This window comes from Myiozetetes cayanensis, unplaced genomic scaffold (assembly GCF_022539395.1).
Source record: "Myiozetetes cayanensis isolate MyiCay16 unplaced genomic scaffold, myiCay2020 scf1, whole genome shotgun sequence".
NCBI classification, from domain to species: domain Eukaryota; kingdom Metazoa; phylum Chordata; class Aves; order Passeriformes; family Tyrannidae; genus Myiozetetes; species Myiozetetes cayanensis.
This window is the reverse complement of record NW_026086604.1, coordinates 37,867,304-37,895,166: the sequence shown is the minus strand read 5'-3', so window position 1 is coordinate 37,895,166 and position 27,863 is coordinate 37,867,304. Positions and strand designations below refer to the sequence as shown.

Here is a 27,863-nt window from a genome sequence, read left to right as displayed (position 1 = left end):
GAATCTACATCCTTGGAGATATCCAAAAGCTGTCTGGACATGCTCCTGGGCAACCCATTCTAGGTGATGACTCTCCTTGATCAGATGACCTCTAGAGGCCCATTCCAACTTCAGCTATTCTGTGATTAAGATTGCAATGGAAGGCTGAAGCCGATCACTCTCTTTGCTAGTTTCAATGGATATACCATGGCCAAAGTAGGGTTTGGATAACTTTCAGAGCTATTTTTTTTAACCTTCATTGCGTTTAGGGGAACTAGCACTGGGGGATGTTTTCTGCCCAGGAGCAAAGGGCAGATGCTTTGTGGGGAGCAAGTGTTCCCTCCACAAGTCCCAAAAGAGCCTTCCAGCTCTGGCATTTCCTTGCTCACCATGGTGAGAAGATGACCCTTTTGTTCCTGGTAAGCCACCGTCCAGTTTTACCACCTTGAACAAATTCCAGTGCTACACCGAGCTCTTAATTTTACTGATTTTTAGGGTGGCAGTGAACTCAGACGTGATACTGAAAGTGTTGTTCTTTGTTTATACATACATACATATATAACAGTTTGGGACTTTTGGCCCCCTGATTTTGTGTTATATTTGTAGCATTTCAACAATTTGGTCTCCTAAGTTTTACAAGCCTTCTATTACATACTACATCCTTCTCTGCTGGAATAAGATGCCTAAACTGCAGAAGAATGACAAACTTATACATATGTATATGGATGCAAATATGGTTGTGTTTTGGGTTGCAAAACTGATCTTACACCCAGCTAAAAATCATATTAAAAAGGTGTTCATGGGCCAAACCTTAGCTGAGCTCGTTCAAACCTTCAGGTGGAGACTCATTCAGTGTTACTGGCTTGTTTCAGTTTACCTTAAACCGTCTCTTAAAAACTAAAGCAATCTGTCTTTATGTTAAGAATTTAAGTGCTCTAAATCAACAATTCTAAATAGGTATTTTTAATTAAATAGAGGTAACTGCCCATGTAGACTAACTCATACAGGTCATACAAATTTTTTCTAAAGTAATTTTATTCTTAAATAGATATTTCATTGGAGTTGTTCCTGCTGCACATAAATTAATCTTTTCTTTGCTAATAGGTAACACATAATATGTGTACAAGGCTCTGACACCCTTGATGTTTTGTGCTGCCTCTTTCAATGGCCATCGTGTTTGTCTGTTCCTTAAGTTGTCTTTCTCAAAATAAATGGTCAGATTTTTCTTCTGTTTGTCCAGGGAGTTTTGACCACAGCAAAAAAAATCTTTCTTAATTCTTGTTTCATGCCCAAGTTATCTCTGATTCTTTCCTGAATAAGTTTGCAAACAAAATGTTTGTTGAATTCAGATTTAGTCTCATCATTTTTATAAATACTTGTCCTTTGACACAAGCCATTACTTGAAACATTTTTATTGAAGGTATTTTACTATCTTTCAGTGCTTTTTGGGTTTTGAGCTATTTTTTAATATGGAACTGATATTGGAATTGAGAACTCCAGTTAGACTAAAACTGTAGATCTCTAATGACCACAGTTTGCTTTCAAGTCCTAAATGAAATTGCTGTCTTTCCAGCTCACGTTATTTTCTCCTTTGGCTTGTATGTTGCTGCCAGCATGTCACCTCTTATATTCCTTCATCTCTTTCTATTATATATTGATAAGGGACAAACTGGGAGGTCTGTAAGTTGGCAGAATTCCTCAGGGTACTTTTCTCACTGACACCCTTTGGATCTGGCCTATGGGAACTGATGAAAGGCTGAAATGAAAATGCTGTCATTTGCCCTAGAGTCTTTCCCCTAAGCAAAACCCAGGCCAGAAATTTTATTCCTAAGATTTCTGAGTACTACATTTGTAAAGCACAGAGATATAGTGCATGGTGCAGTATTCAGCTTGGTATTCAGGACCATTTCTTTGTGAGATGCTCTTCAGCCCTACTAATGTTATTAGCTGGCAAATTTGCTTTTGAATTTTGCTTTTGAATTGAATTTTATATAAAATTCTTCAAGCAGGCAACATTTAAAGAACATTCTCCTTTAGTCCAGGCCACTTATAAGCAATAAGAAGAAGTTTGCCTGAATTCCTGTTAAATAACAGTGTGCCAGCCATTTGAGTATCACATAAAGATCACACGAGCAATGTCTGTCTGTATCTTAATGAGTGACTAATCCTACATTGCTTCCTGAGTGCTTATAGATTTCTCCATCCAAACAATGACCATTCAATTTATTAGGAGTTTTATACTGGAGAATTAGCTAATGGCTTTTCCTGAATACTTCAAAAGAAAAAGCTGAAGCATAGACTGCTGTATAAATAGGATGACTTAAAAGTTATTTACAGTGTAGGTATTTCCAAACAGAATTCTCAGTTGTGTGTTTTCTCTGAGCCAGAAAGAGCAGGCAGGTTTTACAAAAGCTCTTATAAGCAATTTGGAAGGTTTTTTGGAGGAAGGAAGGGGAGGGTTGGCAATAGTTCATTTTTACTGGTTGGTGGAGGCAGCTAGCTTCTGCTGTTTCACAGTGTGAGATTACATGCTAGGCCCCCAGAGTGACACAACCCAGATTCATCCTGGCACACACCAGTGGTCATGAAAGAAAGATGTTTTTATGGAAGGAAACACATTATATTTTGTCTGTGGGGATAAAATATAGCTTCTACCCTAGCCATTCTGATTCTCTAGGGTTTGCACTGCTGTTGCTTCTCTTGACTTTTGCAAAAGATACTGGTATACTTCTGCAAAAGACTGCAGGCATCTCCTCTGCTTTAAAAATGCAATTCTTTCCTTTCCTGAATCAAAGGCCTCACCTTGAATTTTGTGGGCAGTTTTGGTCTCTGCAAAATGAGAAAGATATTAAGGTATTAGAGAATGTCCAAAGGAGGGTAACGAAGATGGTGAAGGGCCTCAAGGGGAAGATGTATGAAGAGCAGCTGTGGTCACTTGGTCTGTTCAACCTGGAGGAGACTGAGGGGAGACCTCATTGCAGTCTACAACTTCCATGTGAGGGGAAGAGGAAGGGTTGATCTCTTCTCTGTGGTGAACAGTGGCAGGACCTGAGGGAATGGCCTGAAGTTGTGTCAGAGGAGTTTCGGGTTGGATATTAGAGAAGGGTTCTTCATTCAGAGGGTGGTTGAGCACTGGAACAGGCTCCCCAGGGAAGTGATCACAGCACCAAGCCTGACAGAGTTCAAGAAGCTCTTGGATGATTCTCTCAGGTACGTGGTGTGACTCTTGGGGATGGTCCTGTGCAGGGCTGAAGGCTAGACTCAATGATCCTTGTGGATCCCTTCTAACTCAGCATATTCTGTGATTCTGTGAGCTGCCTGCTGTTGCTCTGAGAAAGTTAACACTGGAAAGCTGTGTAATCTGTGGGCAGATTTATCTACTTAATTTATCAAAGGCATCAGAGAAAGCTACAAACAACATGGTTTGTTGTCAATACTGGTGTGAAGGTATTCTCTCTTCTAGGGGGTGAGTTTGACCATGGGGTTGAGAACTTGGCACTGAAAGGTTCTGTAACAAAACTAGTCATGAACTGGAGCAGGAATACTCAAGGGTATTTACCTCACCAGCTGCTCTGCTACTCCACCTCCACATCGAACCCTCCCCAGTGAAGTGTTCAGATCCCTATGGAAATGGGTGGAGAGATGGATGCTGGGAGAAATTCGACTGTCCCAGAGGGGTCTGAGCATTTCCCTGTGAGCAGTGTGAATAATAAACACTGACACCCAGGGGAAGAGCCTGTCTCCAGAGTGCAAGGTCTCCAGCCATGGGACACTGTTTTTCAGAGTGTGTTGTTGTCCGCTTTGCTCCTGTGGAAGCAGTGGTAAGGTAGGCAAAGGTTTTTGATGCCTTATCCCAGTCTTATCTTTATATGGTGATGGGATACTGCCTGGCTGCTTTTCCAGAGAGATGGAAAATGCACCTGCTACCCCATGCTGAGAAGCCAGAAGCACTGTTTTCCAGTTGTGCCCACTCTTAACTCTACAAGTGGTCCTTTCTTCAAGGGCAGTCCAAAAGTGATCAGGAGACAGGTGCATCTTCCTTGACAGTCCCATGAGAGGGGACTCGGGACCATTTCCAAGGCTATCATCATAATTCTGTCATAGCTGGGAAGGAACAGGGAAACATTTGAGGTCCTGCTGCAGCCCCAGGGGCTGGTGAAGTGAGAATGCTTATGATAATGATTATATTCCTGTGATGGCTGCATGGTACAGATCCTTGGTCATGACTAATTGTCTTTCCAGGGAATGCCTGAAGCTCCTTGGGGAATTCTATGCTTTTCTGCTCCCTGATTCTTCTTGATATCTCCAGACTGAGACACAGAGACAAACTAGGATTCACTTCTAAGGGTGCTTTGGGGTGACTAGTAGGCAGACAGAAGGAAATGAAATGAAAATATGACATGGGGAGGAAGGGAGGAGAAGAGGACAAAGAAAGTCAGTGTAAACCACCTCTGGTTGAGAATCTAAACTCTTCTTTGGCCACCCCCAAAACTGTGTAAGGCTGCAAGGAGGAAACCAAAAAGAGACGGTTACAGAGCAGACTGTGAATCAGGATTTTAACTGAGCTCTTTAGAGTGTCCTGGCATTTACCAAGAGAGCCACGTTTTCCTAACAGTTTCAGCTGAGTATTGTTGCTTCAGGAACACAGTATGGACCCTTTCAACACAGCAGGAAAGCCCTCAGCTTCTCAGAGGACACAGAGCAGGGCAGATCTCTGCTCTCTCAGGAAGCTACTTGTCCTCAGGGGTCTAATCTTACATGGGCATCATTTCCAGGGCTGCAGCAACTCCAGTGTTTCCCACAGGTGGAAATCAGGGGAACCTCAGAGAACCTCTGAGAACCTCTGAGGCCCAAAGTGATTTCATCAGCTTTTGGTAAAGCAGTGCCTGTGGTTAAAGAGCACACAGGTGTGTGGTGCCATACAGGAAATGAGAGTGCAGTAAAACTTTTTAGTTGTGCTGCTGAACACGTCTAAATGGCTTTGTCCCCTGACTGAAACAGGAAAGGAAGCTGTTTTGCAGTACCAGTGGCATACAAAGCTATAGACTGCAGCTGCAAATACTTTTTTTTTTTTTTAATTTCACTTCTGCAATCTCCTTTTCAATTCTAGCCCATAGCTGATAGTGCAAAAAAAGCACTAATATTTACTCCTGAGAAGTATTGGGGCAGCATCTAAAGGACCTGCGACCAGTGGCTGTGTCACATCCCAGGCCAAGGTGTGACATCCCTGTCACCAGCAATGGCACCATCAGCCTCCTGTCCGATAGGTCTGTGGCAACCAAGCTCCATCTGCCCTTGATCCCCAGAGCTACGGAGGGGAAAGCTCACCCAAGGAGAAGCACCACAGACATGGCAGGGGCAGCCTGGCAACACAGGGCTTCACAGGCTGGTTGGGATGCAGCAGATCCTGCAGGCTGACAGGGAGCCCTGGGAGGCTGGTGCATACTGGGATTACCTCAGTTTTGAAAACAGAAACATGAAAATGGCTAAACTAAAAGGTAGACATTCAGGGGTACTCCTGTCTGATCTGGCAGCATGTGGCGGGCATGATGTGGGGATATCACCCCACACTGTGCGTAGGCAGAGGGTTTGCTGCCTGTCTCAAGTGAATCAGCAGCGTGCAGAGAAAAGGAAGGGACAGTAACACACTGTGAAAATAGAGGGATGCTAGCAGGGGATAGCCCAGCATCCATGCTGCGCCTCTCTTCCAACACAAGAAGATTTATTTTCTGGAGTCGGCCTTTACCTTACGTAAGGTTGAATCCCACTGTAACCTGAGCAGTGGGGCTGAGCATCTGTACCCTGTGTGTGAGAGAAGTTAGCAGGGGAGCAGGTTACATCAGGAATTTCTTTAAACCACCTTGTTAAACCTGGACGTAGTCCTACCTAGTCCTGCCATCTCAGTTCAGAAACTGGAAGTCTGCAGTTTGCACGTCAGGAAAGGAAGGAAAGTTCTGGGTATGACTGGTTACATTTGGGGAATTCAGAGAGTAACTAAATTCAGATGGCCATAAAAATTTAGATGACCATAAAATGCTGCTGTAATATGACTCGTGGCCATTTAAGAAGGATCACCCAGTCATGGAAGATGCCAGGGAATGCTTTATAGATAGTAATGAAACAGATGTAATGATTTTGTTTATGCTCATAAAGTGCCTTGCTTTGTGTTAAAGGAAATAAAGGAGGTATTTCTCTGATACCTTAAATACTGCAAAGGAAAATTAAATACAAGGAGTTGGCTTTTGTTTTTTATGTTTGTAGGGCATGTATATTCTGGAAATAAGACTTTTAATGTCTCTTATGCTGAAATATTCCCCAGTGGGATCTGTCCTCACATGGATCTCATCTCATTGTCACCAGTGAGGACGCTGTACTTGTAATTTAAAGTAAATTAAGTTCAGACTTTTGACTGCTGTTAAATTGCCAGAACCTTGCTTGGCTGGAAAAGCTTCGGTCACTGCTGTGCTATAGAATGTGTTTCAGTTTCCTTTTGCACATTAAAAATTAATGGTCTCATCAAAAATAATTTGATTGGAAAATTAAAATTTGGCTGATTGTTCCTTCCTAGAATAAGGAATTAAAACTGAAGGGCTTTGTTTGTTTCATCAGAACAAAAAGAATAAGCATTATCATGCTAAGGCAGTAAGTGTTCTTGCTAAAGAACCTTTTTTTTTTTAAGTATTCAGGCACACCTAATAAAAAGGCACGTAAAAAGCAAAATAGAACAATCTGTTGTTATTTAACATGGCAAATATTGTTGAGATACAAATACAGTTAAGTTTTCTCTGGTAACTAAGCAACGGACGAAAATACCACTTATCTGAATTGCTGTTTATTCTACTGTTTTTTAGCTCTGCAGTAGTGATTTTCATTTTCCACACCTCAAACACAGAAAGAAGAAATGTTTATGGTATGACTAAATAGTTTAATATAGTGTTTGATATAAGGGAAAATTAGGCATCAGAATAAACGTCTAGGACTGTTAGAACTAGCTATTAATGACTTTTGATCTTCTCACAAGTGTTTCACTAGATTAAATAACATAAGCAAATGTCCTCTACAGACTTAGACACTTGTAATAAAATGGACTACATGAGGCATGAAATCAGAATAATATCATTTTTCCAAAGAATGCAAATGGTCTCTCATTCATGTGTATCATCCTAAGGACTTTTTAGATGAAGCACATGGTAGCAATGTAGCCTTTGACACTTCTAAAGTGAAGACTTTTTTCTGGAGCTGCATATATTACCATCAGATGGATGATTTCATTAGGGTGAAAATCTGTAGCAAGAAGTGCTCAGAGCCATAACCAGACTGGACTCACATATGGTTTCTCTGTTCCACTTATTATAAGCCTCAGCTATCTGTGTGAGAAAAGAATAGTGTCTGTGAAGCATAATGGAGCAGCTTCTGAAATAATTTCTTAGAGAGAAGCAATGGACATAAACACCACCAAGCTACTATGAAGTAAACTGGGTTAAAACTCAAGCTCTGTTAAATCACTGCCAAAAGCCTCTTCAGTTTCAGTGATACCAGGATATTCACCAAAAGCCTTTTATGAAAGAATAGATGAATGGTAGGCAGGTTGGAAACCTTTAGCCCAGGTGTCATTGACATCGGAACTCTCTTCAAGAATATCTGGCTCTGAGGAGTTGTGTCCTGTTTGGAATGTATTCTGGGGACCTCCTTGCCTACCCTGTACTAGAGCAAGGCCTGGGAAGAAGGTTTTGTTTGGGTTTTTTTGATCCACAAATTCAGGACAAAATATCACATTCCCGAGAATAAGGGAGAAAGGAGAATTTTCTTTACACAAGAGAAGGGCAACTCCTCCCAATCATGGGCTTGTGAAATATCACTTGGATTTGAGTGTGCTGAGTGGAAGTTATACCTTGCTTCTGCAGGAAGGTATTTGGTTGGTCAGCTGCCAATTTCTGAGGAATGTATCCTGTGAGATTATTTACATTCATCCCAGTTAATCAGCTAGTGGTTGTAAAGCACTTGAAACATGGAAAGCACTCCTATAAATATTTGGTATTATCATATAATTACACTACCACAATCTCAGTTAAATGCACGACTGGGCATGCTCTAATCATGTAAGTGACGTGTTATCAGAAGTATTTCAAATATAGGTATCTTAGTCTATGCTGACCATCCTCAAGATTGGTATGTAAACCTGGATCAAAATAAACACTCTTGATTTTGGAAATACTGGAGAGCCACTGTCTGATCAGAATGAATGTCTCTTCCTCTAGAAGAGAAATATATTTTTCGCACAACCAAAAATATAGGTAATTTTTTACTTCTATTTGTTGCCTTGCATCTTGATGTCTTGCATCTTGAATACATGTTGTGGACAGCACAAGGACTAGCCTGCTTTTCTGTTAATTTTTTTTACTTTTCTACCTTCTCTCATTAATATAATGGAAAAAGAATATCTTTTCTCAGATTCACATTCTTCAAAATTATGCTTCATCAATGGTCTGTATACTGTGCTGTGTGATGCACTGAAATAAATTAAAACAATTAAATGATGAAGCATTCTCCACTTTCTCCAGAGGTTAAAAAAGACATTAAGCTTCAAATAACAATATATATGTTGCCATCTGATTATCAGTGGTATGTGAAGTATTGCTTCCCACTCCATTGTCTTAATTCTGAATAATAAGCTTGTTTAAATCATCACTGACAACTCAAGCAGTGGTCTGTCTTAAAAAAAAAAATTAAATAATAAGGTTTTGATATTTCTTTTTCTTAGTACATTTCATAGAATCACAGACTGACATAATGGTTTGGGTTGGAATGGAAGACCTTCCAGTTCCAGTTCCCTGCCATGGGCAGGGAGACCTTCCATTAGACCAGGTTGTTCAAAGCTCTGTCCAACCTAGCCCAGGGATGGGACATTCACAACTTCTCTGGGCAGCCTGTTCCAATGTCTCACCACCCTCCCAGTGACAAATTTCTTCCTTATATCTAATTTAAACCTACCCTCTTTCAGTTTGAAGCTGTTCCCCCTTGTCTTGTCACTACATACCCTTGTAAGAAGTCCCTCTCCAGTCTTCTTGTAGGCCACTTTTAGGTACTGGAAAGCCACAATAAGGTCTTTCTGGAGCCTTCTCTTCTCCAGTCTGAATACCTTAACTCTCTGAGCCTGTCTTCATAGAAAAGGTTTCATAGTCTTCCAGCTGCAAAATCTCTAAGAAACTCCGTTACGTCTAAGCTTTTCTCCACAAAGAGAAGAGCTATGAAATTGGGGGGGTTGGGGGAGGGAGGTTCGTTTGGGGTGAGTGGGGTGGTGGTTTTTTATTTGTTTTTACTCTTCTAGTGAAATAAGAAACTTTGATGGACTATCTTGATTTATCAGATGAAACAGTTACTTTACTAGATGGCAGTATTGTTACCACACTTTCTGTTCCTCCTTCTTTTCCTTTTTTGCCCGGTGCTCCAACTCAATTCTCCACTCCTTGTCATCTCTTTTCATGTCAATTAAATGCTCTTTGGGGACATGAATAGGCAGTGTTTGTATACTTGTAAAGCACTTGGAGAAGACTGTACTTGACTGGATGCAATCACAACCAAAATAATAACACTCAGATCTGCTGTTTTAGATTCATTGACATCAGTTTACCCCACAATAAACCTGAGATATTTTCCAGTGCAGAACTCTTTATCACTTTTTGCTATATCTTTCTGGAATAATTGTGTGTAAGACTCGTAACTTGAACTCACATAAAAATGTGAGTTTCCATCAAAACAATACCAGAAGACAAAAATATAAAACTAGGAACTACCTCTGAGTGTATCTTTATGTCATTTGCTGACAATAGGACTCCAGTGAGGGTGTCAAAAGTGAAATTACATAATGCATATATATATATAAAATAGAATGTGTCATTACTGCAGTGTTAAGCTATATTTGGAAGCCACTACAAGAAAGCACTTTCATTTTTTTTCTGCTTTCTATTTTATGATCAGAAAAAAAGTGTCTTTGATATATGAAGCATTTTATGAGACCATCTTTTTATTTTAATAACTGCTAATTTGCACACCTAACATCAGTTGCTGGTACAATTAATTGTGGATGCAAATCAGAATGTTTAGTTGTCTAATCACCTGATTGTGCCTATAAATCAGTGACAGTAATTACGTGTGTAAATGATCATTTCAGCCTGCAATTAATTTGACCGAAATTCAAAGGACAAAATAATACCACTCTAGGCTGAAATTTGGTCCCTAGCGTGTAAAAACAGAAAGTATCTTCTTCCTCTACCTCTTGTGTCTAAATTGCAGAGAGCTAAGTAGACAAAGAGCAATGATTCCCCAGTCCCCAATAACTCACTGCCAGTGTTTCACAATAAAGTGCAATGGGAGAGGAAATATTTCCATATGGGTTCATTAATCACAACATATTTGCCATGCACAACCACTCTGCAGAGCAGGTAAAGAACCCTGGGGGACCTTGCCTGGCACAGTATGTCATTTTTGTAATAGGAAAAGTATTTTTTTTACAAATGCTGTAGAACTGAGGTTGCAGATGGTTCCACTGGCAGAGCTAGAGCCTCCTGGCACAACCTTCAGCAACCAGAGCTACTTTAGGAATTTATAGCAAGGGTTAGTGAAAGCTCAAAAGAAGGATGCTGAAAATGCTGTCTGGCCCCACTATGCAGTATTCCAAGGTGTGCCCCTTGAAAGTGATATGTTAGGTAGGACAAACAAACCCCACCCAAAAAATAAACTGCAGAAGGCAATACAAGTCTTACCTGTCCCTGTTGCACTGCAAGACTTTAATGAGAGGTCTAGGAACAATTAAACTGATTGTGACTGAGTACCTGTGGGTCCAATGGACGCCATTTACAGAACTGTGCAGCAAAAGATGCCTTTCCAGCCCAGTGGCTTCTTTCAGATCTGGACAGCAGGCCATTTCACTTTACTTAAACCCAAGGACACCGGAGAGCCCCAGTTATCCCATCACACTTTGACCCATCCAGACCTGCTCAGTGTTTTGTGTGAGAGTTACAGCTGGTATCTTGTTCACTGTACTTCTGTGGTCTCAGTCTCTGAGCAGTTCATTGCTGCTTCACTCCACATGGGACTTTGATAAAATTCAAAGCCACCTGGTGTGATTTTAATTTAAATGTGAGTTTAATGTGTTTTCCTTTTATATTGCTATGATGTGCATTGTCAAGAGAAATGCTGCAGGCTCAGATCTGGTCTCTCAGCTGTTTCTCTATGCTAGTCCTGGTTTTGCTCGGTGAATACTTCTGAATAAAGCTGTCACTCTGCAGTAGCGTGTACATTGGGTACAAGAGTGCACAGGGTACAAGGGTTCACTGGGTATAAGCACAGTGTCATTCTTCAAGGGGGCAACTCAGTCTTGAGCTATTTGCCAATCAGAGGCCAAAAATCTCATCAGCAGAAAATACCTCCAGAGTTACAGATGAACAGAGTAGGGATGAATGTTTTCATGTAACCTATATAAAAGAGGTTTCCCAATTCACAATGCTCCACCAGTTATGAAAAGGCTTTTAAGACAGGAAATTGTGAAAAGAAGAAATATTGAAAGACTTTACCTTAACCAATTAAAAGAATTCTTATTGAAACTGGTTAAAATTTATTTAAATTGTTCTTATTATAAAATATAATCTCACTTTAAAAATACTATAAAAACATATTAAAAACATCATAAGAAAGTGCTGTCAGGACCAGGATATGAAAGATGCCTTGAGAAAAAGAGAAATAGAGATCCACATGAGTTAGCAACCCACCAGGGCACTCCAGTAGGATTCAGTGCACCCTGATGCAAGACAATACTTTAATCTTCAGGATTTTTCTTTAAGCAAGACTGGTTTTTTTTCAGCCAGTCTTAATTAGAATTGTAGGGACAAGGTGGGAGCCTAGACTTTCTGACACAGAATAACAGAGAGCAGGTCAGAATAAAAGAGCAGATCCAAGGTCACCTGGAGTGATTGCTGTGCTGCGATTCAGGTGTGTCACGGCAGACCACTGCAAACTACAAGGATCATGACAGGCACCACAGCAGCTGGGTAGCCTGGCCATCGGAAGACATCCCTTGTTTCCTAAGACCTTTTCACTTTCCAAAATCCTTTTCACTCATTGTTCCCGCACCAGCCAAAATCTGTGTTATGGGCTGGCTGCCATTTGTACTTCCCGTTGCTTGCACAGGTCACTAGTGCTGACATGTGCTTTCTGACTATTGCTTTATCTGCTGGTTACTACTCTGAGCAGCAACAGCCTGTTGGGTTCCTGGCTCCTGCTGCTTCTTACTGCTGCTGCTGTACAGGAGCTCCTGTAGTGAGTCATTTCTAATCACCAAGGGAACCCACAGCCAAATCTCCACTCCTCCTAAAATAAGAACTTGCAGCTACATCTTCTCTCTTCCTAAAATAATCAAACTATGAGAAAAAAACGCTATATATGTGGCAGTATCTGAAATATGGTGCTCAGTGCATTTGATGGGTGGAAAAGCAGGACAATGAGCTCAGCCACAGCAGGGCTCCAGACCATAGCAGGGCCCCACCACAGCTTTGCAGTGCATGTGGTCCTCAAAGTCCTCATAGAGCCACACAGAAAGGAGACTAGTTCTTTGCAGGTTCTGAGTAGAGACCATTAAAAGTCAGCTTTGTTCCCCTCCTTACTTCAAAAACTTCTGGGCAAGGCCGTGCAATCAAGATATCACCTTTTATATTTCAAATCAGAAAACTGGGTCCTTGAAACAAATACTATTTAACAAATAGTTAATGGCTTTATGAAGTCAAACCCTGTCTTCAGCTTAGTTTACTCTTATCGTATCAACATAATTGGAATACAACAATCCTTTTAAATAAATGTTCATTATTTTGAAGTACATTGAAAAAAGATATTATTTTCAAGCGGAAGTATAACCCGTAAAATATCACTCTGCATTTCTATAACCACTCTTTTTGATTTCTAGGTATTTTCACACAATGTACTTGGGTATCCGGAGTCGACAGAGTGGAGAGAATGACAGATGGCGGTTTTATTGGAAAATGGTGTATGAGTATGCAGATGTGAGTATGCTGCATTTGCTAGCCACGTTTCTGGAAAGTGCACCACAGCTGGTCCTGCAACTCTGTATTGTTGTACAGACTCGTACACTCCAGGCTCTCCAAGGTAGGGGTTCATTTAATCTGTTTGTTTTGGTTTTGGTTTTGGTTTTTTTTTTAAGATATAATTTCCACACATAAATATTTATCCTTCTTTCAAACTGCTGTGTGCCTTGTAGTCCTGGCATAAGAGCAGATCTTGCCTGCTAGCTGCTATTAAGCTGTTAACAATGATTTTGTCAAGAAAACCTGGGTTGTTAGAGGGTTTTTTAGCATTTCTTAATGGCTCTGGGTAGTGGGTAGGATTTATAATGTTTTGCTTCCTGCATGTCCTTGTAATAGAAGAGCTCTTCTGATTATCCACTGGGCCAATGTGAAAATTGCATCAATCAAGCTATTGCTCTTTTCCCTGTGCTTCTTTCCGTAAATGTTCAAAACCTTCCAAACGGCAGTAACGAGGTTCATATGGCATTATGCAAAACAGAAGATGGCACAGAAGATAACAGCTACTCTGTGAAGAAAATGCCAGTTTTTGTGTCCACCAGTTCTCTTGGTGTCTCGTGTCATCTCCTGAGCAGTGCTCGTTCCTTCACACTCTTGGTTTCCTTTTAAGGTGGATGCTTTCAGCAAGTGTGATTACTTCTTTAAAATGGTAAATGCATGCATATGCCCTGCCATACAGTTTTGTCAGGTGATACAGATATTAAAATATCTCATTCTCTTCTGCTTTTTTGATGCTACTTTTGGCTACCTGACAGCTGTTCTTTTGTATTGCCCCATTGTTTTGCCTTACGGCTGCACCTGGGCAGAAATTTTTAGCAAGCGAATGAAGTGAATGAGAACTTGGGATCCAGAAGGTGACAAAAAATACCATGAGGCAATGAGGAGTGAAGGGAGGCAGGGTGGAGAAGCAGAGGGACAGAGGGAGGAAGGAAATGCAGCTTTTTTGTCATTTGTTTTTAAGAAACAGTTTGTGTGCTTGCGCTGTACAAGATAAAAATGTGACAGCACCTTGGTCTGAAAAATTTTGGATTGGTTAGCTTATTATTAGCAACATTCATGTAGCCTTATTGGATGAAAAAGCACTGGGCACAAAGTGGGTAACTGTGTGAAGACCTTGATCCTCAGCAGTTTCCTGTGGATAAACCAGGGGCTTTTCCTTTACCTCCTCTTTGAACAGTCGTCTAATAAGGAGCTGTCCTTCTTACTGTGTTTTTGTTTCTTTAGATCTAAAATTCTGTCACCTTAAGGGGAAAAGAAAACCAAAGTTTCTCTTTTAATTAGCTGGTGCTCTGTATAAGGAAGTTTGCCTAAGCACTTCCTCCAGCTATTTCTCAAAATGATAACACCCCACACCAACCAATTCAAACTATTATCGTTCAGGAGAAGGTATTATCACTTCAAGAAGCTTTGTCTCACCAGAAAAAGTGATTCCAGAGAGAGACTTAGGAGAAAAACATAACCTGAACACTGTATGGTCAGATGTAATTTAGCTATCTTCATAAACTATTAATACAGACTGCCTCTCGCCCTCATTTTAGTGCAATAACAGATCTGCCTCTGAGAAATGTGGTTGGTGAGTACACACTAAGCCTGTGATGCACTCTGCAAGTGGTTGTTAATTAGAGAAGACCTGAAATGCTTCAATTTAAAAGGCAAAAATGGTTCCTGAATCCTGCAATCAGCTCTGTGAAATCCATGTATCAGAAACGAAAAAGGAATAAAACTATAATTATGAATTTCAGCTGAGAAGGTTGAAAATGTTTACTTATCCTCTCTTCCCCCATTTTCTTACATCTTCCAAGGAGAAAAGGCTCCATTTAAAGAAACTAAGAAAATTAAACATGGTTGTAGTATTTCCTTAAACAGTAGTACCATTATATTCTCCTGATGAAAACTGTGAAAATCCTTTCTCTGTTCTCTCTCCTTTTTTAAAGAAATATTAAGGATAATGCTTTGTACTATAGGATGGTGGATTTCCTGTGAGGCTGCATAAGGAGAGCATAATTTCTCTCAGTGGTATCATGCTATGACTGGGTGATTTAAAAGGTCCAGCCATATGGTATATGCTTCAGCTAGTTGTCCACTCACTGAGCCTGTTAGAGAGATTTCTAACATGGATCAGTAAACAGAGTGTTTGATTGATTTTATTTGTTTAGAGAATGCTACTTGTTTTTTATTATTGTTCTTTTAGTTCTCTGCCCTGCAGTATAAAGTTATTATGAGAATTGTTAAGTGACATCACTGGTCCATGTTCTTAAAAGTGTATGACTTTCACAAACCACAAATTTGTCATGGGAAATGAATTGCCTATAGCAGGGTATTTCTAATATCAAACCATTAATGACCGCAGGAAAAACTTTTAAGTATTTTATTTATGAAACTGTTTATTTTTCACTCCAAATGCACCAAAATAGCATCATTCCCAACAGGAGAATGGTGTCAGTGTGACTGAGGATTCCAAGTTTTGTAATGAGTGCTGGCTTGGTATGGATAATTTCTTATTTCAGTAACTAAGCCTTGCTAATCAAGGTAAGAAATACATACAGGCATGTGCAGTGTGTGCAAAACCTTCTTTCTCAATCTTCCATACACTGCAGTGAGGGTCACTTCAAAAGCTCAGAGGATGCACCACTGGGATCCTTTAGCACTTGCCTGATTTCCCCAAGCATGAATTAAAAAATTGCAGTGTAAACTTGTAGCAAAGGCTGAGTACCACTGTACTGTGATGCTGCAGTTTATGCAGGAGGCCATCAACAGTCATGATTGGCATCTCTCTTCTGTGTCGTCACAAGGACATACCTGAGTATTAATAGAAGAGTAGCTAAATTATTATCTAAAATTGGATTATTTTTTAAGATTTCACCAAAACTGGCACAAATAGAGGCCATGGTCTTTCTTATTCTGCCTGCAACCAGCAGCCACGTCCCACCTGAGTGGAAGGAAAGAAATTGCTTATGGGGGAAGCTGATGATTTCTCAGCACTAATTTCTCAAGAAGACAAACAACTTCAGTCTGATGCTGGACTAAACTGGAGCTGTGCTAATCCCCTATTACCTCCACCTTTTCCACTCTGGTGGTTCCTTTGAATTTGAAGAAATATCTGCTTTCTAGAAGACAGATGTGCCTTGAAATAAGTAATTCCTCAGTCTTTTCCTCATGGGAGTCTGTTTCTCCTGCCTTTGCTCTGAACACAGCACTACCACAGGAACTTCTCTGCTGAACCAGCAGCACTTTCAAACTGCATTGTCTTTTTCTCCTTTTGCCTTTTTTTTTTTCTTTTTCTTTTCCCTTAGTTACCCTGCAGGACAATCCTGCCTTAAGCAGCTTCATGGTGGCACTCACTAGCTTCACTGGTCCTATTCTGGGTGGGAAATGTGTGATGAATTGGGCAGCTCTGAATGTGGAGAGAGCAAAGGCAGAAAGCCCACTGAAACAACTGATGCTCAACTTGCATCTCTTTGCATAAGGGCATATGTGCAGTCAGAAGTGTCTGAACCACCTGCAGATGGCCTAGTTCTCCTGTCAGAAACAGGGTAACAGCAATAGCTTGGCAGCTGGGGTGGGCTCACTGACCTTAGTGCCAGCCTGAAGGTCACAGCCTCTGAAACTCCTTGGGGACCTGGGCCCTTTGCCCCATGGTTCTCATTCTGCTCCCAGGGCTGGGCAGCCAGATTCTGCACTGGCTCTACCTCCAGCTCACAGGGATTATCTCAATAAATTCAGAAGGCTGCAAGTAATTCCCTAAAAAAATACCTCCATCCCTCAAGCCATTTAGCAAATAATCAGTTGTTTCACAGTCTTTGCTATAAAAAGCTCTTTCACAATGAACTACCTCAGACTAAGCATTAGTCAAATTTGCTGACAAAATAACAGCAGTATAAAGGCTACAAGACTCTTCCTTGGTTGTATCTCTGGACGTCCAGCATAATGGTCACATCTCATTGCATTTGCTCAACTGGCTTGACAGGTCTTTGGGCTGACAAAGTGATAGACAGACCTGGACGAACAAGCTCACTTGATGGGGCTATTCCAGTTCCTGGAAGCCAACTTGCTGCAGGGTGCCCTTGAAAACCTCTAATTTAATCATGAAAAGTTCCCACCCAGGCTGCATGGTCTTGTCACATCACTGGCATTCCCATAGCTGAACACTGGGTCCCTCAGACACTTTCATTTTCCCCGTTGCTAATCTGGTTGAGGCTCAGCAGGATTCAGCTGTACTCCCCAAGACAGGCGGGTGTCACACATGGGTAGTGACAGACCTGGGGAGGCAAGGGGAACACGACATCAGCGTGGCTAAGGAAGGTCAGGGCACCTCATTTTGGAATCCTGTCCACAGGCGGGCAGTCATCCCTTGGCACTCTCCTTTTACTTACTTTGATTTTCCTACTATGCCATTTGATTTCAGAAAGACTTCTCATCTTAAGATGATTAAAAGCCAGCAAGCAAAAAATCCTGCTGACCATCTGATTGGAATGAGATGTCCATCTGTTAGCATAAGTTACTGTTGTCTTATTCAAGGGTAAAGTGTTCTAGCTACACCTAGATGAGCAGATAGACAAGATTTCTCCCTGGATTTACCACAGATTTCATTATTTTTACTGTGTTAATTAACACATTGTTTAAATTATAGATTAGCTTCTCGTCCCTGTTTATTGCATTGACAATTTTTTCCTCATCAGTCCCTGGGGAGTTTGTTCTGGCTTCTCCATACAGTGCTATTAATCAAAGTCTCTATCAAAGTTTAATCAAAGTCTAATCAAAGTTTATATCATATGAAGCTGCAGTTCGTAATGGGGACTGACAGTAGTGCAGAAGCAAAATGAGAAGTTCAGAACAGTTTATAAATTCATCAAGTTTCATTGAAGTCACCATACACCACAGACCTGCTGGATTCTGCTGAAAACGCATTTCCAGGAAAACTCTCTGACCACCAATTTTCCCATTTTCTACAAGCTCTGTTGGAAACTCCTACAGTGCTGACACTGCAGCCAGTGTACAAAAGTTCACAGTGCCACCAAGCATCATCCTCCAGTCCTACTCCAAACAAATTGCTGTTCCTGCCTGAGCTGAAGAGGAAGTTCAGATATTTGATAACAGTTTATGACGTGTCTTGTAGGTCCTAACTTTATCTGGCAGAAGAAAATTATGTTGTTAGCCAGTTCATTAGAAAAATCCTCTGGCAAAGCTCTTCCTTGTGCATCAGGAATTCACTCTTTTCATATCAGTGCAGTAAAGTGAAAATAATTCAAGGCTTTACAATTTTCTTGTGAGGACAATGTTATGCTTTTACATGGCTTTTCTTTTATTGTTAGCTTCACAGCAATTTTGGATTGCTCTGTAAAATGCTGCCTTCATTTGCAGGGCTCTTCAAAATAAATAAATAAATAAATATAAGAATTCTGATGTAAAATCTTATACAATTCGATATATATTTGTATGGAAATAAGGTGCAGCACTTGAGTTCTGGGCAAGCTGCCATTACTTTTCTCTGTGTTGTCAAAGTTCTGCACTACTGCAGTCCAGCATCCAACCTTTCCAGAGAGAAAGTGAAACAGATCAACCTGTAGTCACAGATTCTGCCTGCAACTTGGCAAAACAGATTTTCAGTGACAAGAATGAACAAGTATGATATACTACAGAGTAAATGTGTTTTCTGCAAGTGACTGCTAAACTGATCTGTATGTCCCTTTGCAAATCTTAAAATGTTATCTTGAACTCATTAGGATAGAGCCATCATATCAGTATACCCTTACTTCTGATAGTATAGGAGAAGACTTCCTGAAGGCGATCATGTAACATAATCGCTTTTATAATCTGATTACAATCTTAAAACTGGTATCTAATATACCTTTGTATCTAATATACCAGTTGGAAGTTTAATTCTCTGATTGATAGAGACCTGCTGATGCTGTCTTGACTTTTGAATTTCATCAGCAGTCTGTCCCTATTTATTTTTGTACCATCCCTGTTTTTACACTCACCTCCTAAGGAAATGAGGTTCGTATGATTATATAGCACACTTCTGTCCTTCTGTCCCAATTTTTAAGAACTTCTGATCCATTGCACTATTTCAATCAAGTATAAGAGAATAGCCAATATCTCAAAGATAATTATGTTTCTTTAAATGTTTTGAAAAAAGCAGCCAATACCAAGGAGGAAAAAAACCACCAACCAACCAACCAAAAAACACACTCAAAAAACTAAACCAAACCAAACAAAAAAACACCCAAAACCAAACCAAAAAAATAAAAGAGCCTCCACTAAAGGGAAAAGCAGGCAGACTTCAGCCTTTTATTAGGCACCAGCCAGCAATCAGTCCAAATATGCATCCGTACAGACAAGGCACTGCACTGCTCTCCCCTGCCCAGTGGGACTATTATAACTGACAAACAGTATTAGGAAATAAGAGATACTTTGACAGGAAAGTAAAAATCATTCCTCATGCTGTGCATTATCTCATGAGAGGTTCTGAATTGTCTTCATAGACTTTTCCTTCATCAGTTTCAGTATGAATTCATTTTTGATGAATATAGATGACCAAGACTGCACAAAACACTCTGGATGACATTTATCCAGAGCTCCCATATTTCTCATGGCAATCTCACTAGGTATGAGCTAGGATTGTAATTCCGTGTTGACTGAGGCATTTCACTAGTTAATCCTAGTTATTTCATAATCCTTTGAAACACATGGTCTTTTCTGGTGTCATGTCCCTCTGTTGAGGCTTCAATTGCATTAAAAACATATTAACGATTAAATGCATGTAATGAAATTTCATCTTGTTTCTATTTTTCCAGCCTGCAAGGTGCTCCTGTTTTTTCCACATATCACTCTCCTTTTCTACATTGATAATGTCTCCCAAAAACTTACTAGTACATTACGTTTTAAACCCAAGGTCATTAAGAGAAGTATTCAGACAAGATTGCTTCCAAGTTTAATCAGTATTGGAAAAGGTAATAATAATGTGACTCCAGCCCAAGAGATCTTTAATAGCATTTCAACATAATCTGAGTATCTTTCTTTGACTAGTTCCATTACTGGCTTTATTTCTCTTCTACTATTCCCTAACTTCTCAGGCTTTACCATACTTTCCCATTAGCATGATAGTCTGCCAGAGTTTTGATAGGTTAGATCTGCCACATTTTACTTGTTGAGAAAGGAGTTATAAAAGAAAGATACAGAGCTAGCCTAGACTCTGTGGCTCTCTTATGATCTACTTTTTTTTTTTGTAGGTATCCATTATTCTTCATATTCTTTTACGTTTCAAGGCCTGGTTGGACAGGGCTTTGAGCAACCTGATAGAGTGGAAGTTGTCCCTGCCCATGGCAGAGGGGCTGGAACTAGATAATCTTTAAGGTCTCTTCAAACCCAAACAGTTCTATGTTTACTTTCATTTTCAGTTAGTTGTTGCTTTAAAACCTGCTCTAAAGCTTTGTATTGTATTGAAGCCTACACTGTAAGCCTGTTTCAGCCAGGTACTCATGAAATGCACCAGGCTGCCTCCTTTCCAGTCACATGGCACCAGTTCTGAGCAGAGAGACTTAAGATGCTTCTCACCAGCAGCAGGATTTCATACACCAGCTTATTTTGAATCGTGAAACAGAGATATTTTGGTTGCACTGGGTGAAAACAAGAAGCTTTGAATTTTGTTTCCATCTACAATAATGCAGATTTCCTTTCTGTTCCCATTTCCTATCAGCTGGCTCTGTCTTTGAACCCTTGTTTAAAGAGCCTTTATGAAAAACTGTCCTATAAGACACAACCTTTATTGTTGATCATCCTTTTTCCATTTTTATAAAGGCACCATTTTTGAGATGGGTTTGCATACAGCCAGGTTTTGAGGCTTTTTCCAGAAGTTTTTTGGTTTTCAGTGTTTAAAAGCTCCAGAAATCCTTCTGTGCTTTACCTTAAAAAGAATCCAGGCCTCCCCCATGGAGAAGTCCCAGAACAATTAACTTCTACTGCCTTCCCTGATTTCTTTAAAATTCTGATAGACAGGCTTACTAACAGATCTATTTTTGTTTATCTCTCCATTTTATTTGAAACCAACATTCATGTGATCCAATGCTATTTTTCACGACTAGGTGTCCTGTAACAACCTCAATACTTTCTGTAACTAAGTTTAGAAAGAAGCCTCTCTGCTTTCTGTCAGAAAAGCTGTCAGTTGTCACACTCCAGAATATCCAGGCTGCCTTCAGTAACACTTGTTCTCCAGCCTATATCTGAGAAATCAGAGACTGCCATAACAAGACAATTCTGTGCAGAATTTCTCCCTGTAATAATGGTTTGAACATCTCTATCCATATCCCAATTTAACTCTGGAATTCTACAGCAGACTCTAACAACTACCCACTATCTTTCCCCAAAGCAATTTTGTATGCAAACAGAATCTGTTTTATCAGGGAACAGTTTCTGGAGCGTCATGCTGTCACTCCATTCACACATACTGGTTTTACCATTATTTCCATCTTTTCTGAACACCAACTCCCTTTCAGTACCCATGTCCAGGGAGTGATTACGAGTCTGTGATGTTTCTGTAACCCTATAGTTCTTTTTGTAATCCTGTAATGCTTAATGTCCTGTGTTTATTTCCTGTGTTTCCTGGTGTCCTGTCCCTGTCCATTCATCTGTCTATAGGCATGAGACATCAATACAACTTGTAAACGTAAAAGAGGCGATGTATGCAGCGTGGCAGGTATTGTCAGGAAGATAAGGAGATGGCAGAGTTATGGTGTTGTTTCTTAGCACATCCATAACAACCCCTGAAAGTCAATCAGAGAAGATATGAGTGAGCATTTTTATCCTTTCTGTTTAATTGCAGTAAAAACCCTAATTCCTCTAGCGACATTCATAACAAGGGAAACTGCATCAAACCTTTTTTCCTAAATAATATGTTCTGGTGAGTGTCTTTTTTTACTGGGTTTGTGCTATCTTTATCCTTGTTTAGTACCTATTAACTGGCCATAAAAAGACCACAGGTCCCCAGCACAAAAAGGACACTGACTGTTGGAATGAGTCCAGAGGTGGCTATCAAGTTGATTAGAGGGATGAAACACCTCTTCTATGAGGAAAAGGCTGAGAGAATTGGGATTATTCATCCTGGAGCTAGGGTGACCTAATTGTGGCCTTCTGGTACCCAACGGGGTCTACAAGACAGACAAACATCCACTATTTACAAGAACATGTAGTCACAGGACCATTCTATGATTCCATGATCTCAGGGGCCCTCCACTGGCCTCACCCAGTTTGTCAAAGTGTTTTCATTACTGGAGGCCCAAAATGGTATCAACATACAAGAGTTTTCCTTTTCCTTTGTAAGTCTTTTTGTGGCTCTTCTTGGTCTTCTGAGATACCTCCACAGGACAGCACTGCTCTCCAGCACATCAGCTGCTCCCATCTGATGGATCCAGGATTTAAAGTCATTATGAGCCTGGACATACTCCAAAAAGAAATTTTTTGCTGTTGGAGGGAATGGCAAAAAAAAAAAAATTACTTTCACATTATCTATAGTTTTTTAAATATAATAGTGGGTTTGCAAAGCTGCTAATATATACATAGTGGTAAAAACAGCCTGAGACACAACGTAGTGCGTTTAGTTTATTCAAGCGTGATATATTGCCTACACACTGAATTTTATCTGTTGGGGAATGTCAAAAAGTTAGCCGCATATCCTTCTGCTCCATTTTTGTTGTGCTAAAAGTGCGTTTGTCAAGTAACAAATTTCTAGTTTCATTTTGAGTTACTGTGTTTTCTGTGACTGGTATGTTTGCTCAGGGTTGGGGAAAAAAAGTGATGCATGGTTGGCACAGAAGAAGCTTTCGTGCGCCCAATATAGCAGTGAGAAAATTCAGTCGTGATTGTGTCTTACTCAAGGCTGCACAATACTTCAAAGATAAGAATTAATGTGAATCCTTCATCATGCAGTGACCTTTAAAACGCCAGTCATGGAGCCAATGTACACGTCCAGCTTCATGCCAAATACATAGATCTGAAATTTTTTTTAGCCATCTTTGCTTTTAGTGCATGATACATGCCTTTGCTTATTCATCTTGCACCTTTTGGTCTACCTGCAAAATTATTTTTTTGCCAAAATTACTTTTTTTACCAAAAGAAAAGTAATCTTTTCTGTTTAAAGTGATTTTAGCTGCAAGTTGCAGGTCAAAGTGGAAATGCATGTTTTAAAATGTATCTTGCCTGAAGTTCAAGTCTAGTTGTATACAGGATATACTACAAATCATGGCATTTCTATGGGAGTTAGTATCTGTAACATATTACACATATTAGTATTTTTCTGTTGGGTGTACACTAGGTATCAAACTGCAAATATAAATGAAACCCATTGCATTTTTGCTTTGTGCTCAGGATTTTTCAAGTGTCAGTGAATAACCAATGCTGCGGTGAGACTCAAACAAAAGGTCCAGTCTGACATAACAGGGTCACCCATGTGGGCACCTTCTCACTGGACTCAGTGGAACTGTTCTAATGAATAAAATCTATTCACTGGACTGGGATTTATAGGTGCATTGTTTTATAAAAAGGTATTAAAGAGCTCTCTTTTGTGTTAGGCATGACATTCTACTTAACCTAATGGGGATACAAACCTATTAAATGTGTTCTATTACTTTTTTGTTTCCCTAACTAAATTATAAAGAAAATGAATTTAAAATTTTTTTTCTTTATTCTGTGGGTGTTTTTTCTTGTGGCATGCTAGTTAATAAAGTGGTAAACCGTATTCTGTTCTCTGTATATAATGAATACAGTTTAAAAACAAAGTATTAATGGCTTTTGTGTTACAGCTGAAGAGATAAATTCTAATTTTAGCTTTGTTTGGGGCTTTTAGCGTATCATTTGTGCATGGGTGGCCAGTGCGCTCTCCAGAGTTAAATAGCCTAGGCAGGAAGATCTTGTGCTATGAGGCTACTGAATCACTATTGATCCCAAACCCTTACTGTTAATAGATGCTGCCTCTGCATGTTCTTTTCCACCCTGTGGACATTCTGAGGTGCAGAGGAATTCTTCCATTCTCACATAATTGAGTCAAAAGTGTGAACCTAATCTTCCCTCAGTGTGGCTTTTCCGGCACAGCCACAATTAGTGCTCCCTGTCACCCTCCAGCAGCCATCCAGGACTGTCACAGAATTTTGCAGGAGCCCTGGCAGTGGCACCTCATTGGAGCAACCACCCAGCAAAAACGGGGGGACCCAGGAACCCTGTGGCAGCCTCAGAGAACAGCCCAGAGACTGATCAGGACCATCCTGCAGGTGCTGGACTCTGGGCCATGGGACTATCAGGACTCATGTATAGCAGAGAACATCATCAGCAAACCCCTTCTGCCAGCTGCTGTATCTGAGCAAGGCTGCCGTGTCCCCGGCAATGGGGACAACCGAATGACTCACGAAAAACCTCCTGCTTTGCTGCCGTTTTCAGTCTGCAAAATTAAATAAACTAACCCTCATCTCAGCTTCCTGCTTTATGCTGTGCTAAAATCTGCCGTAGCTCAGGGGCTGCTTCGTGACCTGTGCTGTCGTCCCCATCACAGGGGCAAGTGAACGGCGGGGTGTACCCCTCCTTCAGCCATCTGCTGCCGCCCCAGCGTCAAAGCCCTCTGAAAGCTTATGCAACTTCAGGCTGCTTTCAGGTTTTAATGAGTTCCTTCAGTGCTTTCATATTCTCTTTCCTCTTCTGTGGAGAAATGTATTGAGTGGTTCATTATCACTGGAAAGATTACATAGATAGATAGATAGATAGATAGATAGATAGATAGATAGGTAAAGAAAGAGCTTTTTGTGCACCATCTAGTTAAACTGGATCTTTCCCAGGTCTCCTGTGCCACAGAAAGGCATTCAGAGCTAATTCTGAACTCCTAGGTTAGTCACTCTTGGTAACGAAGCTTAATAAGTAAGATGCCCTGAAGCCATAAAAAAATTGAGCTCTAGTGATTTTCTTGATCCTGACCCTAAATGGCATGGTAGCATTTACTCTCCAGTTGCTCATAGCAGCTTGTCATCCTTATATATAGCACAAAACATAACTGCTTTCCTCACTAACTGGCCTCTTTACTGGTTTTACTCAGCAGAAGGCAGAAAACATGTAACATGAGTCTAAGGCAACAGTAAAGTGAAAACGTCTTCCCATGTCTTTTCTTCAGACCCACTGTAGTCCCAGCAGATCCCTCTTATGCCATGACCAGAACTCTCATCTAGAGGTTTTCAATGAGGTATTTTCACCTGCAAGCACAGTTAACACTAAAATCATTTGCAATAAGAAGTGATTCTTCTAGGTGATGAATATTTAATATCTCTTTTTCTTGGCATTTCCTTTAAAAAGCATTATTTTACTTTCCACTCTTACAGAGTCTGTGTTGTGTTAAGGAGATGTCTCAGAAATACCTGAAAGCGTCTTGAATGATGATTCAGCAGGAAAAAATGGGGTTACACTCATTTACTTGAGAAAAAATCCAAAGGTGTTATCTGGTTTTTATGGTTGGTTTTGGGTTTTTTTCTCTCTTCCTTGATGATGAAGGTAGGAGCAAAACTGGGAAAATAAGATGGGAAGAGTGCATGATGTAGCCAGACACCTGGCTGACTCATTCCCCACATCTGCTCTGGGGTGGTTCTTTTTCAGCTACTAAAATGCTGTTCCTTGAGATGCAGAGCAGTGCAAACAAGGGCAGAAACAGGCCTTTGGCTTCATAGCAGCAGCACATCATGTGGCAGCAGCCTTTGGAGCCAGATGGGCTTTCTGAGAAGAGCATAATACATTACAATTGAATTGATATTTTAAGCTAACAAATGTTTAGATCAGAGAGGCTCCAACACAGACACTTACAATACAGGGCTGATTGCAGCATGACAGAAGCAGCTAAATGCTGTAATGGGGAAGGTGGTGTCAGCATTTCACTTCTAAATTTCAATTCTCAATTCCTTAAAGCAGCTGTAAAAATTCACTTTTAGCTGAGGCTTGAACAAGGACATGGGCCAGGACCCAGAGCAATCTAAAAAGGCATACCAATTCATCTCTTTATGAAAGTCTACCCAGTATGAGAAAGCTTAAATGTAAGAGGGCAGCAAAATCTGTTTCCCAAAAGACAGGGTCCTGGTTTTGTTTCTGAAGTTGAGATACAAGTGAGGCAATGAGAATGAACAAAGCTTTGAAAAAAGCTCTTCTGAAAAGATCAGCTGGATAAAATGTACAAAGCTGCAAACGATCTCCGGGAAAGCACATTAGCCATACTTCACCTACCATGAAAGCTAAAGGACCACTAAGTTGAACAGTGGCAAAGTCCAAATTGTGTGTTAAGGAAGTGCTGTCTTTAACATTAGCCACTATCAAGCATCCCTTTGCTGTCAAGTATCACCGAGACCAAGCACAATCAGTAAGGGTGAGTAAGGACCGAAGAACATTATTACTATTATGAGTGCTGTTATCATTATTCAGCATTCTAACAGCAAATTCTTACAATCCAGCCATTGTATCTTACAGAGATCTGTTTCCTGATGTAGAAAAAGCCTTTATCTTCATGGCAGGCTATTCTTGAACTGTTTATTGTAGAAGTCTTTACATCTTTCAGTGAAGTGTCTTGCTCTGGTTGTTATCAGCAACAAATATGAAGTAGCAAGTCCATTGTAACTAACTTGTCTTATATTCCTCTGTTATTACACTTGGGGATCTCTTCTGCATTATGGGCTTCTTTTAATCCTACTCAAGGTTTCATCAGTAGGGAACAGTCATCAAGATCAAGTCTTACAGATTATACATTCAGAAGTATTTAAACTGTCTTTGCAGAACAAATTAGGAAGATCAGACACTTTAAAAATATCTTCTGTTTTGACAGTCTTGGTATCTGTAGATACTGTGAATCGATTTCCAGATTTGATTCTAACTAGAGCATTCTTTATGCAGCCTTAAAACAGAAGAGACAGATCACTGCATATACAGAAGTTAAAAGTAAGATTGAAAGGTATTGTAGAAGATTCTTAGACAAATATCTGAACATGAGTAATTTGTAGAAAAAGTCTTCAACTGAGAAACAATTCTAGTTAGAGATTTTAAAATGTTTTTCTACATATGAGCCATACCTACTATTAAATAAAATTTAAGCCCTGCTGGGAAATCTATGGTTCTCAGATACCAAATTCTTGATCCCAAGAACCATATAGAAAACTTCAGCAAGTCTGGAAGGAGAAAAGATAAAGATCTGAAGTCTGAGGAAAGCAGGAATGTAATTAAGAGAACACCAGTCTTTTAGACCATGTCTTTGGGATGCAATTTTGATTTCTTCCTGTAACACACCAATAACCTGTTACTTTGAGAAACATTTTAAAAATTGGGTATCGAAACTTAGGAAAAGAGATCCATAGTAAAGCACATAAATAAATAGGCAATCAGCTTTCCAAACGGATAAGCATGCTTAACTTAAAAACAACAGTTTGCAGTTAAGTGTTTGTAAATATGTTGGAGCTACAGAGGAATTTTCTAAATACCTGTTGACCCAATTAAGAGCTTAATGCATTAAAACCTGAAATCATACAAAGTTGAAAACCATGAAGATATTTGTGCGTCTTTTATTATATCCCGTCTAATAATTAATATCTTGTAGTCTTGTAACTAATAATAATCCAGTCACAAGATATTTTACAACTTATAAGGCTTTCTTGGCTCCCTTAATAAGCATTATAAAATCATTATCTAATACTGAATATATACACTTCTTTAAATAAATAGATTTGTCTGGAGCACAATTAGACTTTCTTTCATTTTTGCTCTTTGATTGAAGTATCTTATGCCCATCAG

At 40.0% G+C, this 27,863-nt stretch overlaps 1 protein-coding gene across 1 annotated transcript in view; it reads left to right on the top strand.

Moving 5' to 3' along the window:
* XKR4 (XK related 4) overlaps positions 1-27,863 on the top strand; it is a 231,822-nt gene that overhangs the window by 123,612 nt on the left and 80,347 nt on the right. Inside the window, exon 2 of the mRNA XM_050322424.1 lies at positions 12,935-13,134. Within this exon, the coding sequence (XP_050178381.1) occupies positions 12,935-13,134 (200 nt within the window). The remainder of the gene's footprint in view (positions 1-12,934; positions 13,135-27,863) is intronic.